The 13,123-nt window shown below is 33.7% G+C and overlaps 1 protein-coding gene across 2 annotated transcripts; it reads left to right on the top strand.

Moving 5' to 3' along the window:
• The first annotated feature begins 3,020 nt into the window (after positions 1 to 3,020).
• On the top strand, positions 3,021 to 9,614 carry LOC145580226 (uncharacterized). 2 transcript variants are annotated; one of them, XM_081637645.1, is made up of 9 exons: positions 3,021 to 3,138; positions 3,894 to 4,119; positions 4,230 to 5,067; positions 5,338 to 5,399; positions 5,523 to 5,581; positions 8,139 to 8,248; positions 8,755 to 8,827; positions 8,912 to 9,092; positions 9,252 to 9,614. In XM_081637645.1, the coding sequence occupies exons 2-9, from the start codon at positions 3,918 to 3,920 to the stop codon at positions 9,335 to 9,337; spliced, it is 1,611 nt and encodes a 536-aa protein (XP_081493771.1). In that variant the 5' UTR covers positions 3,021 to 3,138; positions 3,894 to 3,917; the 3' UTR covers positions 9,338 to 9,614. The 2 variants fall into 2 exon arrangements, with proteins under 2 accessions (XP_081493771.1, XP_081493778.1); XM_081637652.1 differs by lacking the exon at positions 3,021 to 3,138 and having other exon boundaries at positions 3,980 to 4,140.
• The last annotated feature ends 3,509 nt before the right edge of the window (positions 9,615 to 13,123 follow it).

The following is a 13,123-nucleotide window of genomic DNA, read 5'->3' as shown; positions in this document are numbered from 1 at the left end:
GCAACGTTGCCCAAAACCTTGCTTAGACACTCTCCACTATAGAGCAAACATGACTATTCGCTTTTCAATAGTGGTGAACTGGTGATATTAGTCGTCGTCGTCGACTTGGTGGGTCATGTGGATCCGGCACCTAAAGACACTATTCTTGGTATACACCAAAGCTTTCTTGGTTGATCTGTTCCCTCAAACTACGTAATGTTTGTTATAGTAAATGTTCATTTCAAAATGAGGGACCACGAATATGTACCTGGTTTCGAGACCAGCCTTCAACAGCTGCTTCCTGCATTACACCTTAGTGGTGTGCTAGCTATAAATAAGTCAAATTTTAGGTTGTTGGATGCACCCAACATATAAATTGATCTTCTCTAATTTGCAATTGATTTTTCTTTTTTTATTTTTTATCCTATTTATTTGAATTGATTGTTTTCAATATGCTTTTTGTTAAAATTTTCTCAATTTTACATTACAAAGTATTACCTCATATAAATTCCACCAAAAAAAAAAAAAAAAAAACTTCGTACTCCAAATAAATTTACCTCAATTTTACATTTACTTTTAATTGTGTGCCATGTTTCTTTAACAATCTATGTAAGTCTTTGATTGCAAATTTTTTTTAAACTTCGCATTAGCTAAAATTATAAAAATGGGATATCAATACAAAGCAATATCAAATCAAATTTACAAATACTCCTGATATGTCTAGTTTATATAGTGTTTTATCCCCGTCCCTTGGTCGTTATTAGTAGTGTTTTTGGCTCTTTCGGGCCACTTTTATTACTAATTTGTGTGTTCTAGTGTTTTCGTAGTTTTAGTTGTATTTTACAGGAAATTGCACTATTGGAGCATTTTCCCGGGCTTTATTGGATCGACTACGGAAGCTAGAAGGACACGACCACTTTTGGAGCCCAGGATCGGTGAGAGCCGGTGATTAGGGGCTCGGTAATTGGGATCACGAGGCATTTGGACCAAGTATTCGAGACCCGCGAGGAAATCCGGATTGGGCCGAGAAATCTAGCCCAATCGAAGTTCAAGCCTCGAAGAAAAAGACCGGGCCCGATCGGGCGGCTGCGCGCATAAGGACCCTCAAGGAAGAGGCGCGCCCGATCGGGTGAGCTAAGCTCGATCGGGCGCGGCACATCAGTAAAGGGCATTGTAAAAAAGGCGGGCCCGATCGGGCGGCCCTTCGCCCGATCGGGCGCGTGTTTTCTTAGAAGCTGATTAGTTTAGTTTTAATTCTTGTTTTAGGAGAGGTTTAAATACGTTTTGTATAGAATTATTAGTTACCTTCTTTCTTAGACTTTCTCTCTCTACTTAGTATTTTTCTCTCTCTTAAATTCTCTCTAAACTTTTGTTCTTAATACTTCCTTTAATTCCAGATTTATTTTTGGTATAATTTCTTCCCTTTTTAATTTCAGCTATTTTAATTGTTTTCTTAATTATGCTTTTAATTATTTACTTGATTGGCTTAGTTATGATGATTAGTGAGTAGTTTCATTCTAGGGTTTATGGGGATCCATAATTAATATGAAGGGATAGTTTGTTATTATTGATTTTTGATATTGCATGATAACTTCCTATTGAATTGTTTTAATTCTTTGCAATTAGATTATGAATCGAGCAGATGTAATTTGATTGTGAATGTTTAGCAATATTGAATTGATGAATCGAGCAGATGTTGATCTAATATTAAAGGCTATTTTTAATAGGAACTTAGGTCTAGTAAATTGCGAGAGCCTGTTAGATCAATGTTGATTAATAAATTGCGAGAGCCTGTTAATCATGTTATCTGTGCATTGTTAATTATTAATTACTTCGTTCTATCCCGGAATATTAATTATTGGTGAACCTGTGACCCTAGGTTTCATTATTATTGATTCTTTTCTCCCTAAACTTATTCTTCGTAGTATAGAATTCATACCTAAAAATATTGGTTACTTAGATAATTTAGATTATGATAATAAATTAGAATTAAAAAGACTTGTTTCCCTGTGGAGATCAACCCTACTTCCCTATCTACTTTAGTTAGTGATTTAGGTAATTATTTTTGATTAGGGGATACGACTTTACCCTGTCAACTCCCGTAAAAAAAATACGAATTTCTAAATGGAAAGATTATTGTGAAACAAAAGAGTAGCCATCTTAAAAATTAAAAGAATTATCACCGTTGGTATTATTAGATTTGACGATCTTACAGTTGACAATTTATTCGTCTCATTAATTTAAAGGTCAGTTCTCTTCATTTTAATTCAGTCATTTTAATTTCAAAAACTTTTGCATGCCCCCGGTTTACAATAATTTATTGTATATCGAACATTTTTGCGAAAAGTGACCATTTTTATTACAAAAGTGACACATATTTTCACAAAAGTGACCCTTCCCCTTTTTTCACAAAAGTGACCCTTCCTTTTTTTTTTCCACAAAAGTGACCCTTTTTATCACAAAAGTATAAGCTACATATGCAAATTGCAAAACAAAGTATCAAAATCTCACTAGGTTTTTTTGTTTTTTTTCAAAAGTAAACCATACAAGTATTATTTTACTTTGATTCCAAAATTTTTGCTACTGCTTCCAATTACCATACAAGCATCGTCACCATCATTACCTTCAGAAGCAAGGAACGAAGAGCTTGATGCCGCGATCGAAGGAATGAACGGCCAAACACTCAACAACCGTCAAATAACTGTTGACGAGGCTCAAGCTCGCGACAGTGGTGGCGGCGATGGTGGCTTCCCGTAATGGATGAAAAATAAGTGAGGAGAGAGAGGCTCAAGCTTGCGGCGGCGACGGTGGCTTCCGCAGTGAGTGAAAAATAAGTGAGGAGAGAGAAAAAAACTGATAAAAGAAAGTAATGAAGAGGCTCACGTGCTATTGATTTACAATAGCATTATTGTACATCCGAATTTTTTAAACAGTTAGTAATTTAATTTAGTTCAATTCAGGTTAGTTCAATCAACGAGAAGAGACCTAAAATACATTTTCATGTTTTTTTTTTCTTTTGTTTTGTCTTTTAACTTTTACGCTCTACTCCCTCCCTAAACACACTCTCTCTCTCTCTCTCTCCTCCATTGTAGCGCGTATTCTGAATGTTCCATTGAAGCGGCTTCTGAGCTTTCTCTCCTTCATTAAGCACCTTCTGAGGTTAGTTTTTTTTTTTTTTTTTTTAATCATATCATTGAATATCAATTTCCCAATCAAGGGTTTATCGTTCATTTAATTGTAAGTATAGTCAATTTAGGGTTGTTCTAAGCTGGATTATTGAACTTTTGGTTAAAATAACTGATGTTATGATTTATTATCAATTTCTCATTCTAGGGTTTATGGTTTATAATCGCTCTTGATAGAGTTTTGTTATATGCAATTTACGTTGATATTCCTAAGCAAGAAGAATTTAATGTGGATTTTTGTAGCTTAATTTGATGATAATTAAGCCAAATCTGGGTGCAAATGTGTTGTAGGCTGTTTCTTGTAAGCCTTAATTAGTTAATTGTAGGAAGGAACTATGAAAATGGACCTTTTCTCTGGTTCTCCCTGTACCTGAAGTCCTGAACTATGAAATTGTTAAGTGAACAATGGTGATGACAGTACCGACTTCTTCGTCGTTGAAAGAATACTTGGAACTATGAAATTAAAATACAATCCTTCTGTAGTTTTTGTTGGTATAGGAAACTGTTATTAAATGAACAGTAGTAATGGCAGCACTGAATTCTTCGTCGTTGAAAGAATACCTGAACTTTGAAAGTAAAATACAATCCTTATATAGGTTATTGTTGGTATTGGAAATTGGTATTTAGTGAGCGGTGGTGATAGAAGCACCGACTTCTTTGCTGTTGAAAGAATACCTGAAGAAGTTTGAAAGTAAAATACATTCCTTGTATTGGTTTTTGTTGGTTTAGGAAACAATTAGGTGAAAAGGGGTGATGGCAGCACCAGCTTCTTCGTCGTTGAAAGAATACCTGAAGAAGTATGAAAGTAATGCAGCAGAGGAGGAGAAGAAAAAGAAGAAGAAAAAGAAGAAATCTAAACCAGTTGCAGTAGCTGCTGGTGTACTTGTTGTGGATGAAGATCCTGTATGGCATAAGCCAGTTAGTTTTGATGAAGAGGAAGAGAATGATTCACCTGGTAAAATTTCCATGTCATAATGTATGTTTTCATGGACTATGACTCAATTTTTGTAGTTTCTGCCATATCGTGTTTTTCCTAATTTGTTCTTTTTGATTTTCATTTTGTAGATGAGAAGCCACAAGTCGATGAAGACATTGAATTTAAAAGGATGAAGAGGTTGGAGGAGCTTAGGGCTAGGCGTTCTTATAATGAAATTTCTGAAGATGGTAGTGGCTGGGTTCCAGTTTCTGACGCTCCTAAGAGCTCAACTACTCATGATTTATCTTCAGATATTTCTCCACCTCGTAATCGAAAAGCTAGGTTTGATACACCTTCTCCTGAGCCTGACATGGATGCTTCAGATTCAGGTAGAGAAGTTACTGACCTGTCACCACCACGACAACGTCGCCAACGCAATGACAGTCCCTCGCCAGGACCTGATGATTTTGTTAGAGAAAGCTCTGATCTGTCACCACCTCGACAACGTAAAAAAAATAATGATTTTCCATCATCTAAGCATGTATCAAAGTCCTTGGCTGCCGGTGAAGAAGTGGATTTATCACCACCACGCCAGCGTCGTAGACGTTATGATTCCCCCTCACCTGAGCGCAGGACCAAGGCTACAGATGCAAAACAGGACAGTGATATGTCCCCTCCGCGTCGAAAAATTTCTTCAGCTACTGGTGTAAGAGATTCTGGCTTGGATGATCTGTCTCCCCCTCGCCGTGAGCGCCCGGCTTCATCAAAACTACATGATTTACGAGTTTCAGAGGATCTTTCACCTCCAAGGAAAATCCAGAAAGGGATTGATAAAAGGGGTCGCAGAGCAAATGGTGCTCAAGAGGAGTCTATTGAGTCAGACCTGTCTCCTCCTAGAAAAAGCAAACAACAGCAGAAAACAGGCTTGATTACTGGCAAAGATGTCAGTACGGAGATTGAAAAAATTAAAAAAGATGAATGGACGAGGTATATTACATCAATATATTTGGCTTCTTTATAAATTGTTGTTTCATGTCACTTGAGTGTTAAATTCTTGCTAGGTACATGTGTATAATTTTATTACTGTTGCTAAAACAATGTTTGCAGTTCAGCTGTTCAGATGGAATGCTTTAGTCATAGTCTCTATTTTTATTTTTGGGAATGGGTTGTTTTCTTGAGTGCTTGATATTCTCAGTTTTGGCTTATATCTCTCAAATATCAGTGACTTTATCTCATAAAATATGTACATATTTTTAGATTCAATGAGATGGATCCTTCTGCAAGTGGACGGGGTGCCGAGCCAGTGTATCGTTACAAGGGTTAGTGATCGGTTCCTGCCTTTGTTGCTCTAAGTTGTTATAGCTTCTGACCTAGGCTATATTTGTATGACATTTATATCATTATATGTTTGTAACTTAATGGCACTGAACACTATATTGCAGGAGAACGCATATCAAAGGATGAATACTTGAAGCTTACCAAGAAAAAAGAGAAGCCCAAGGTAGCTAAAAAAAATTCTATAATGGCTTCTTTATGAGTAAATATTATAGAGGAGTAATTACTATTACTGTGTTTTTTCTTATTTACCTATACTTATTGTGTTTACAAACTACATTTATTTTCCCATGTCAAGGTTTTCTGAAACTTTTTTTTTATTTTTTATGCTTGATTTTCCTTTCTTTTATCTGCCCTTGCTCCTCTTTCATAAAACTTTCTTAAATTTTATCTTCTCTTCTTGGATTTTCACTTGACACTGCCCTCGCTTTTTACTCACTATTTGTTTTCTTGTTTTTGACTTTTGTCCACTTTCATTTTATCATGTTTATTTCTTTGTTTCATTTTTTGCGGACTGTTCCTTTTTGACAAAACTTGTCAGCCAACCCCAAATCATGTGGGACTCAGGCTTTGTTGTTGTAATAATTGCTATTGCTGGTTTTGTGTTATTTCTTAGGTCTACATTAAGCACTAGATTCCTTCAAAAAAAAAAAAAAAAAAAAAATACTATGTAAAAGAACTCAAGCACTAGATTGTAATTTGTATATGCTATAGATTACTTGAGATGACAGATTTAATCCTGTTTAACAAGAATTATGTTCTGTCCTTTATTCATTGATAGTTGCATGTGGTCATGTGTATGCCTAATATGGTTTTTGCTTCTGTGTCATAGTTTTGTTCCTTGGGAGTTGGGGCCAAATCTATAGTCTAGCATTGGCAATTTCAGAACCCCATTTTTAGGCTACTGTTTTGAACAAATTGAATCTGAATGGTTTTACTAATAAATATATAGTCTAGCCAGTGTGCAGATGTGCTTCACCTTCTGACACAATCTTCTCCTAATCCTTTTTTTGGAGGCAGGGGTTTGGTAGCTTAATAATAAATGTGCCTAAGGTCTCTTACCATTTATAACTTGTGCTTGCTTTTCTTATGACTGTTCAAGCAATCATATTCTAGCAACTTCTTCAGTTTAATAGATGCATGGTCAATTATGAGTCACTTATAAATTTATAATTAATTTAATTAGGGAAGAGCTGCCCAAGTCGAGCTCCAAAGCGAAAGATTTTTCAGATTTTGGAGCTAACTTCTAATGCAATCCTTTTTTTTTCCTCTCTCTCTCTCTCTCTCTCTCTCTCTCTCTCTCCGGGTGTTGCACGGAGTTAGATTAAAACAATCTAATCCTTGCACAAAGCTTAGATCTAAAAAGGAGAAAGCCTTTAACGTGGTTGTGATAAGGAATGTTCTCTTCTTCCAATTTCATTAAAGCACAGTTGCAAGCTTATATACTTGAGCACCTTAATTAAGCAAGAGAAAGGAGCGTTGATTTGTGCGAATTGACTTGGAAACTTCCATTGAATCCCAAAATCCTATTTATGCAGTATGCACTAGAGAACCTTTTCATGATCCATTTTAGGAGTCTCTTCTTGACTATAGGGAAAGTTTAGCTTATATCGCTTAAATTGCTATTTCAGCTTCTCAAATGCTTATTTATTATACTTTAGCATCCTAAGCAAGGGAAGGGAAATTTGATATTTGAGAATTGACTTGGAAACTTTACTGAATCCCAAAATCCTACTCATGCACAAGAGAACCTTGTCATGGTTCATCTTAGGAGTCTCTAAATGATAATAGGGATAATTTTCTGTGTCAAAGTATGGTAACTTTAGATTTCATCCATGGATTGTAGTCCTTAATTTTAACCTAAACCTTAGACTGCAGTCAGTAAAGCACTTGAAAAGTTGAAAGTTTTTCCTTAGTTGTTATAGTAGTCATTTGATAATTATGCATGTCCTTTTTATCATATGCTACAAAGTACAAACTTATTATTGGTTCAATTTCTTTGGATGGGAAGTCTTCAAATGAGAGACGCATGCCTTGTAAAATGAAAAGTTTGAAAGGCAATTTATTTGGTGGTATGGGAACTAAGGGGGTCTGTGGTCTGTCAATGATCACTTTCCCTTCGTCCTTGTAGTGTTGGAAAATATTTTGAATTCTAGGAAATATATATTAATGTGAGTATTTCTATAGTTGAGAAATCAAATATTTTCCCACAAAAGAATACACTGAAATGATTGTAACTCTCCCCCTCAAAAAAAAAAAAAAATGATTGTAACTCTAAAATTGACAAGAATGGGGCAAGCAGAATAATTTTTGGTCCACTCAGATATGCTCAATTCCTTGGTTAGGTTGCTGTAGTAATTTATCTGCCTCTTTCTCTGGATGAAATTTGCTCAAGATCCGGAATCCTGGATCTGTTACCGTGATGGTGAAACCCCTCTCTTTATAATTTGGATTATATATATATATATATATATATATATATATATATATATATATATATATATATATATATATATATATATATATATGTATTGTCATATTACTCTTTCTGAAATTCGTTCCTTATTTTTGACATTAATATAATAATATTAATTGACTGTTGTGTTTCTGTCTTTCTTCTCACTATATCCCCCACAATAGCCAATGCATTTATTCTTTGATTCTGTCAGAAAAACAGTACTAGCAATATTGATGCTTTTTTTCTTTGAACTTCTGTTGATTAGGAGGAGGAGAAGAAGCTGGAATGGGGCAAGGGCTTGGCTCAAAAACGTGAAGCTGAAGCTAGGCTTCTTGAAATGGAACTTGAGAAAGAAAAACCATTTGCACGGTCCAGGTAAAACTCAATTGGATGCTGATTTTTTTTATTGATAGCTGATAGGGATTACGTGCTTTGAATTTTTTTTTTTAATTTTTTAATGTATACGACTACGCTAAAATTTTGAGCTTTTCCCTTTTTTTTGCTTGGGGACCGGAGAGGGTGGCGTTGGGGGGAGAGGGGGGTGTTGAGAATTTGTATTCTATATTTTGCAATTGTGTTTTCTGTTTGTGTGATCATGTCAACTTTGTCTACTACGGAGTAGTAATTTAAATTGATGTATTAAAAATATGACATACGAGAGGGATGAGAAGGAAGAATATATGACTTTATATTATGAAAGTGACTTACTGAATGTCAATGTCCCAAAGTAATATGCAAGGACATTTGAAATTGGACAGAGGTGAATATTATCTTGCAAAAAAAGTGACTTATAAAGAATTTATAAAGAATTTTGTGTATCGCATAAGGTATGTTCTATTATGCGTACTTTTTAAAAATCTCACGATGCTTTTTTTTGACAGAGATGATCCAGAACTCGATAGCCTGATGAAGGATAGACTTAGGTGGGGTGATCCAATGGCACATTTGGTCAAGGTTATGCTCTGTTAGATTGTTATATGAAATTCTGTTGCTCTTGCAATCTCATGAAAAATCACTGACTGTTTTGATAAATTGCAGAAAAAACAATCCGACTTGCTCCTTTCAGACTTGGGAGATAGTGAAAAGATGAAGGAATCTGGTTTCATTATTCCCCAAGATATACCTAGTCACAGCTGGATCAAAAGGGGGCTTGACTATGAACCTAACAGATACGGCATCAAACCTGGGAGACATTGGGATGGAGTTAATCGTAGTACTGGTAAGTCTTGTTAATAAATCCTTGAAATTCTTTAGTTTCCTTAATTTATCAAGAAGAGTGAAGCTATCAATTGCTTTGCTACTTGATGTCACAGATCATTCGTTAACTAATTTGAAAGATAAGTCGCAATGTTCTCATCCTCTTTTCACTGCAATGTAGGATATGAAAAGCAGTTGTTCAAAAGAACAAATGAAAAACGCGCTACTGAGAAAGAAGCCTATTTGTGGTCTGTATCAGACATGTAAAGATGCATTAATGATGCAGAGGACACTGTACTGGTATGTGGAAGCGATGACACTGAAGAATTACATTCTTGGAGTTCTTTGATTCTGGAAGCTTCTTTTTCGACTTCTGAAGAATTGCAGTACTTTATTGCCTTGTAACTTGTAAGTTGTAACTGTATTTTTTTTTTCCTGGATGTGATTGTGTAGGTTCGGTACTTGCCTAGCCTATCCTCTCCGGAAAACAAAGGAAATTGGTATGGGAGTTTTTGCAATCTTACTCCGAACTTTTTGATACTAATCTTTTCTCATAGTTAACTTCTAAATTTGGATCCTTTGGTGGAGTTGGATCAGACGTCTTTCAGAACAAATATATACTAACCTAGTCTAGAAAGTTGTGACGTTGATGATTCAAATTGTATTATTGTAAAAGAAAATATTATTTACGAACGAGAATGTTATCATACATACAACAGAATCAGATTCAATAATGAACATGTAACAGACTTACAATGGTAGTACAATGTATGAGAAAAAGAAATTTGCAAATTTGAACAGTGTAAAATGTCACGCAACACACAGCATAAAAGTAAAGGAGGGGATGACATATTGATTATTGAGTATAAGTATCCAATCCATGCAAATGAATACTCGTAGTTGTTTGTTATAGCTTTCTCTAAGAGATGCTCCAGCGATCGCGGCTCTGGTGAACCCCGGGCTTTGGTTTTGAAGCGAACATTTCTTTCTTTGGTGGTCTTGCTTGGGTGGTTTGAGAAAGGAGGATGAGCGCCGCGAATAGCAGCATAAGGACAGTTGTTGCAAAATGAGCAAAACTAGTCTTCTTCATCATCTTTGATCTCTTCTTTGTGTGTTTGAGTGAGAATGTGAGATTATAGGTTGAGGGAATTTTGGGTGATATTATCTCAGTGATGTTCTTTCAACTTGTAACGTACCCTTTATATACAGGATTTTATGTTTTTTAAAATTTATTTTAAAAGTTTAATCTGGCAAGTACTACTCTCTAATCCATATTTATCTTCCATTATATTCTTCCCATTTGACTTTGACCAAAAGTAAGTGTATAAAAGAAATTACTTCCTTTTGTTTTTACAAATAACTAGTTTTGCAACCCTTTAATTAGATATAGCAGGCTTTATTTGACTACGCACAACATTAAACATGGATAGTTATAATTATAGAGCAATAGAAGTTTATTTTATTTTTTTAAAATGAAATTATGGAAATGTAAATGAAACTAATTCAACAACATCTAACTTGATAATATTTGCTTTCAATAAAAGTAAAAATTCGTGTTCAATTTAAATTGTACAAATTTATAATAGTTGCACTGTAATAATCTTAAAATGAGGTGTATATATATGAATTGTATGACAGTATGAGTATAAAAATTGATGATAAGTATCCAACAAATTTGGTTGACAAAATGCCATCCAATTGCATTAGCAAATACTCTAGTAATTTAATTATGTGAATTTAAGAGAGGGTTTGATTAAAAAAAAAAAACATAGTAAAATAATTCCAACTAGCCTTGATCACATGGAACAATGAAACCTTCAATTTGGTAGGTATATAAATGTTAATATATGAAAAAATCATGCTTTACTCGGTAGTATAATAGTGTTTAATATTTAAACTTAATTCTTATAAAAGCTGCATATATCATTATCCCTTGATTAAGAAACAAGTATTGGTTTAAATAAATATTCCAATTGGAAGCTAATTAAGTGGTTAATATAGATAAGGGTGAGAAACATTATGTATCTTACTAAGGTGATAAATGATAATCATGTTGATTAAGTAGAGAACATGCAACAACATTATGCAACAACACTCAAAGGAATAAATTATGTGCTCATCAAATGTGCTATTCAAAAAAAAAAATGTGCTCATCAAATGTCAACTTATGCAATGCGACAAACAAGAATAACATATACTTCGTATAAATTAAGGCTCATCAAATGTCAACTTAATTTGAGTGTTTTGCTTATTAATGTGGTCCATAAATATTTGTATCATTTTCTAATATAATTACACGTCATGCAATCACATTTTAAAAGTTCGATTTACTTACTATTCATTTAGTCAAAACAAAATAGTTTTGATTACATTTTATGACTTATACAATAGAAATAAATTAGCATGTGGGATCTTATTAGATTTCCCTTATTATAACTTTTCCTATCGCTTCATATTAACTTTTTATAATGTTCACTTATATATGGACGAAAATATTATGGTTAAAGATGTTTATTGGAATTGCACATAGTAAGGGCCTGTTATAATAGACTGAAATCAGCTAAACTGAAATGAACTGAGCTGAGCTAAACTGAATATTTTATAAGAGAAGGAAATTAGGAACTGAACTGAAAATAAACGTATGAGAACATGCCCTAAGTCGAACTTTCAGAAACAGAGAGAGTACATTATAAACCTAATTAAACCACCCACCTCTTCACAAACTCAGACAAGTTCATATTCATCAAATTAATCCAAGCTTAATCAAATTTATCATCTTAGGTAGCTAGCTAGGCTTTCTTCTTTCCTCATCCCATCGAAGCGATCGAGCTGTAAGTCAAGGTCAACTCACAATATAAAACATGTGATCTAACGTCCAACTTAAGGACGACTAATTATTGAGCCCTATGATTCCGGCAACGATTCCGGCGACAATGGTGATCCATAATAATATTTACGGTATAGCTAGTATATTAAAAACCTTTAATGAAAATCAATAATTCATACACTTAGGTTAAAAAAAAAAAAAAAAAAAAAAAAAAAAAAAAAAAAAAAAAAAAAAAAACCCCTCTATAAATAGAGTACAAATTATACAAAGGAAATACATCTTCATAACAAAAAAAATTTCGATATACACTCCCTATAAAATTACAAACACATAAGGAGATCGATAATGAAGAAGACTAACTTTTCAAAATTCGCGAAAACTATAATAATGTTAATAATTGGGCTTATTTTGCTTTCTGAAACCAAAAGCAGTGAAGCTTTTGCACGGCCGTGCATGTACGCGGATCAGAAGCCATGCAGCAAAGGCGACAAAGGCAACCGCTGGAGCATCTCGTAGATCAATCTATCCATTCAAACATCATATATAATATATGGAATGTATGGGACCTTTTATTTACTGTTTAATTTGTTGTAATCATGTTTTTTTTTTTGATGATGAACTCTTTATTTATCTCAAGAGTTAGAGTGGTTTATTTTATTCTACTAATTATCTCAAGAGTTAAGAGTGGTTTATTTTAATAACTTAAAGTCCATAATAAAACTAAGTACGTATGTCACAGAGTTTATTTATTTGTATTTTATTCTCATCTTAATGAAGTTTTCATGCATGTTTAAAATACTCCGTTTGGATGATACTTCATTCGTAATATGGTGTATAAATAAGTGCTATTTATGAATCAATAATGTCTATAATGTATGTTGTTTATTTGAATTTGGATCTCTTTGTCCTTTATAATTCGTGGTTAGACACATAATAACTAGTGCTATCGAATGAGAATTTTTACCTCTCTCTACCTTTCTCACCTCCACATCATATTTTTGTTGAGCAAACATATAGTAATCGTTTGAAATATAACTACCACAATTTATTTTTAAAACTCGAAAGCTATAAATTGATGATTTTTAAATTATTTTTAATGGTAAAATTAATCAAAATTTATTTTTTTTTATTTTAGGTATTCAATTTAAATACTAACACATTATTTTATTCTTTTAATTCTAATTATTTACTCTTACGTATTTTATGCACAATTCATTATACATCCT

This window comes from Chenopodium album, chromosome 2, assembly GCF_948465745.1.
Source record: "Chenopodium album chromosome 2, dcCheAlbu1.1, whole genome shotgun sequence".
Classification (NCBI taxonomy): domain Eukaryota; kingdom Viridiplantae; phylum Streptophyta; class Magnoliopsida; order Caryophyllales; family Amaranthaceae; genus Chenopodium; species Chenopodium album.
The sequence above is the reverse complement of the archived record's forward strand: the minus strand, read 5'-3'. Positions and strand labels throughout refer to the sequence as shown.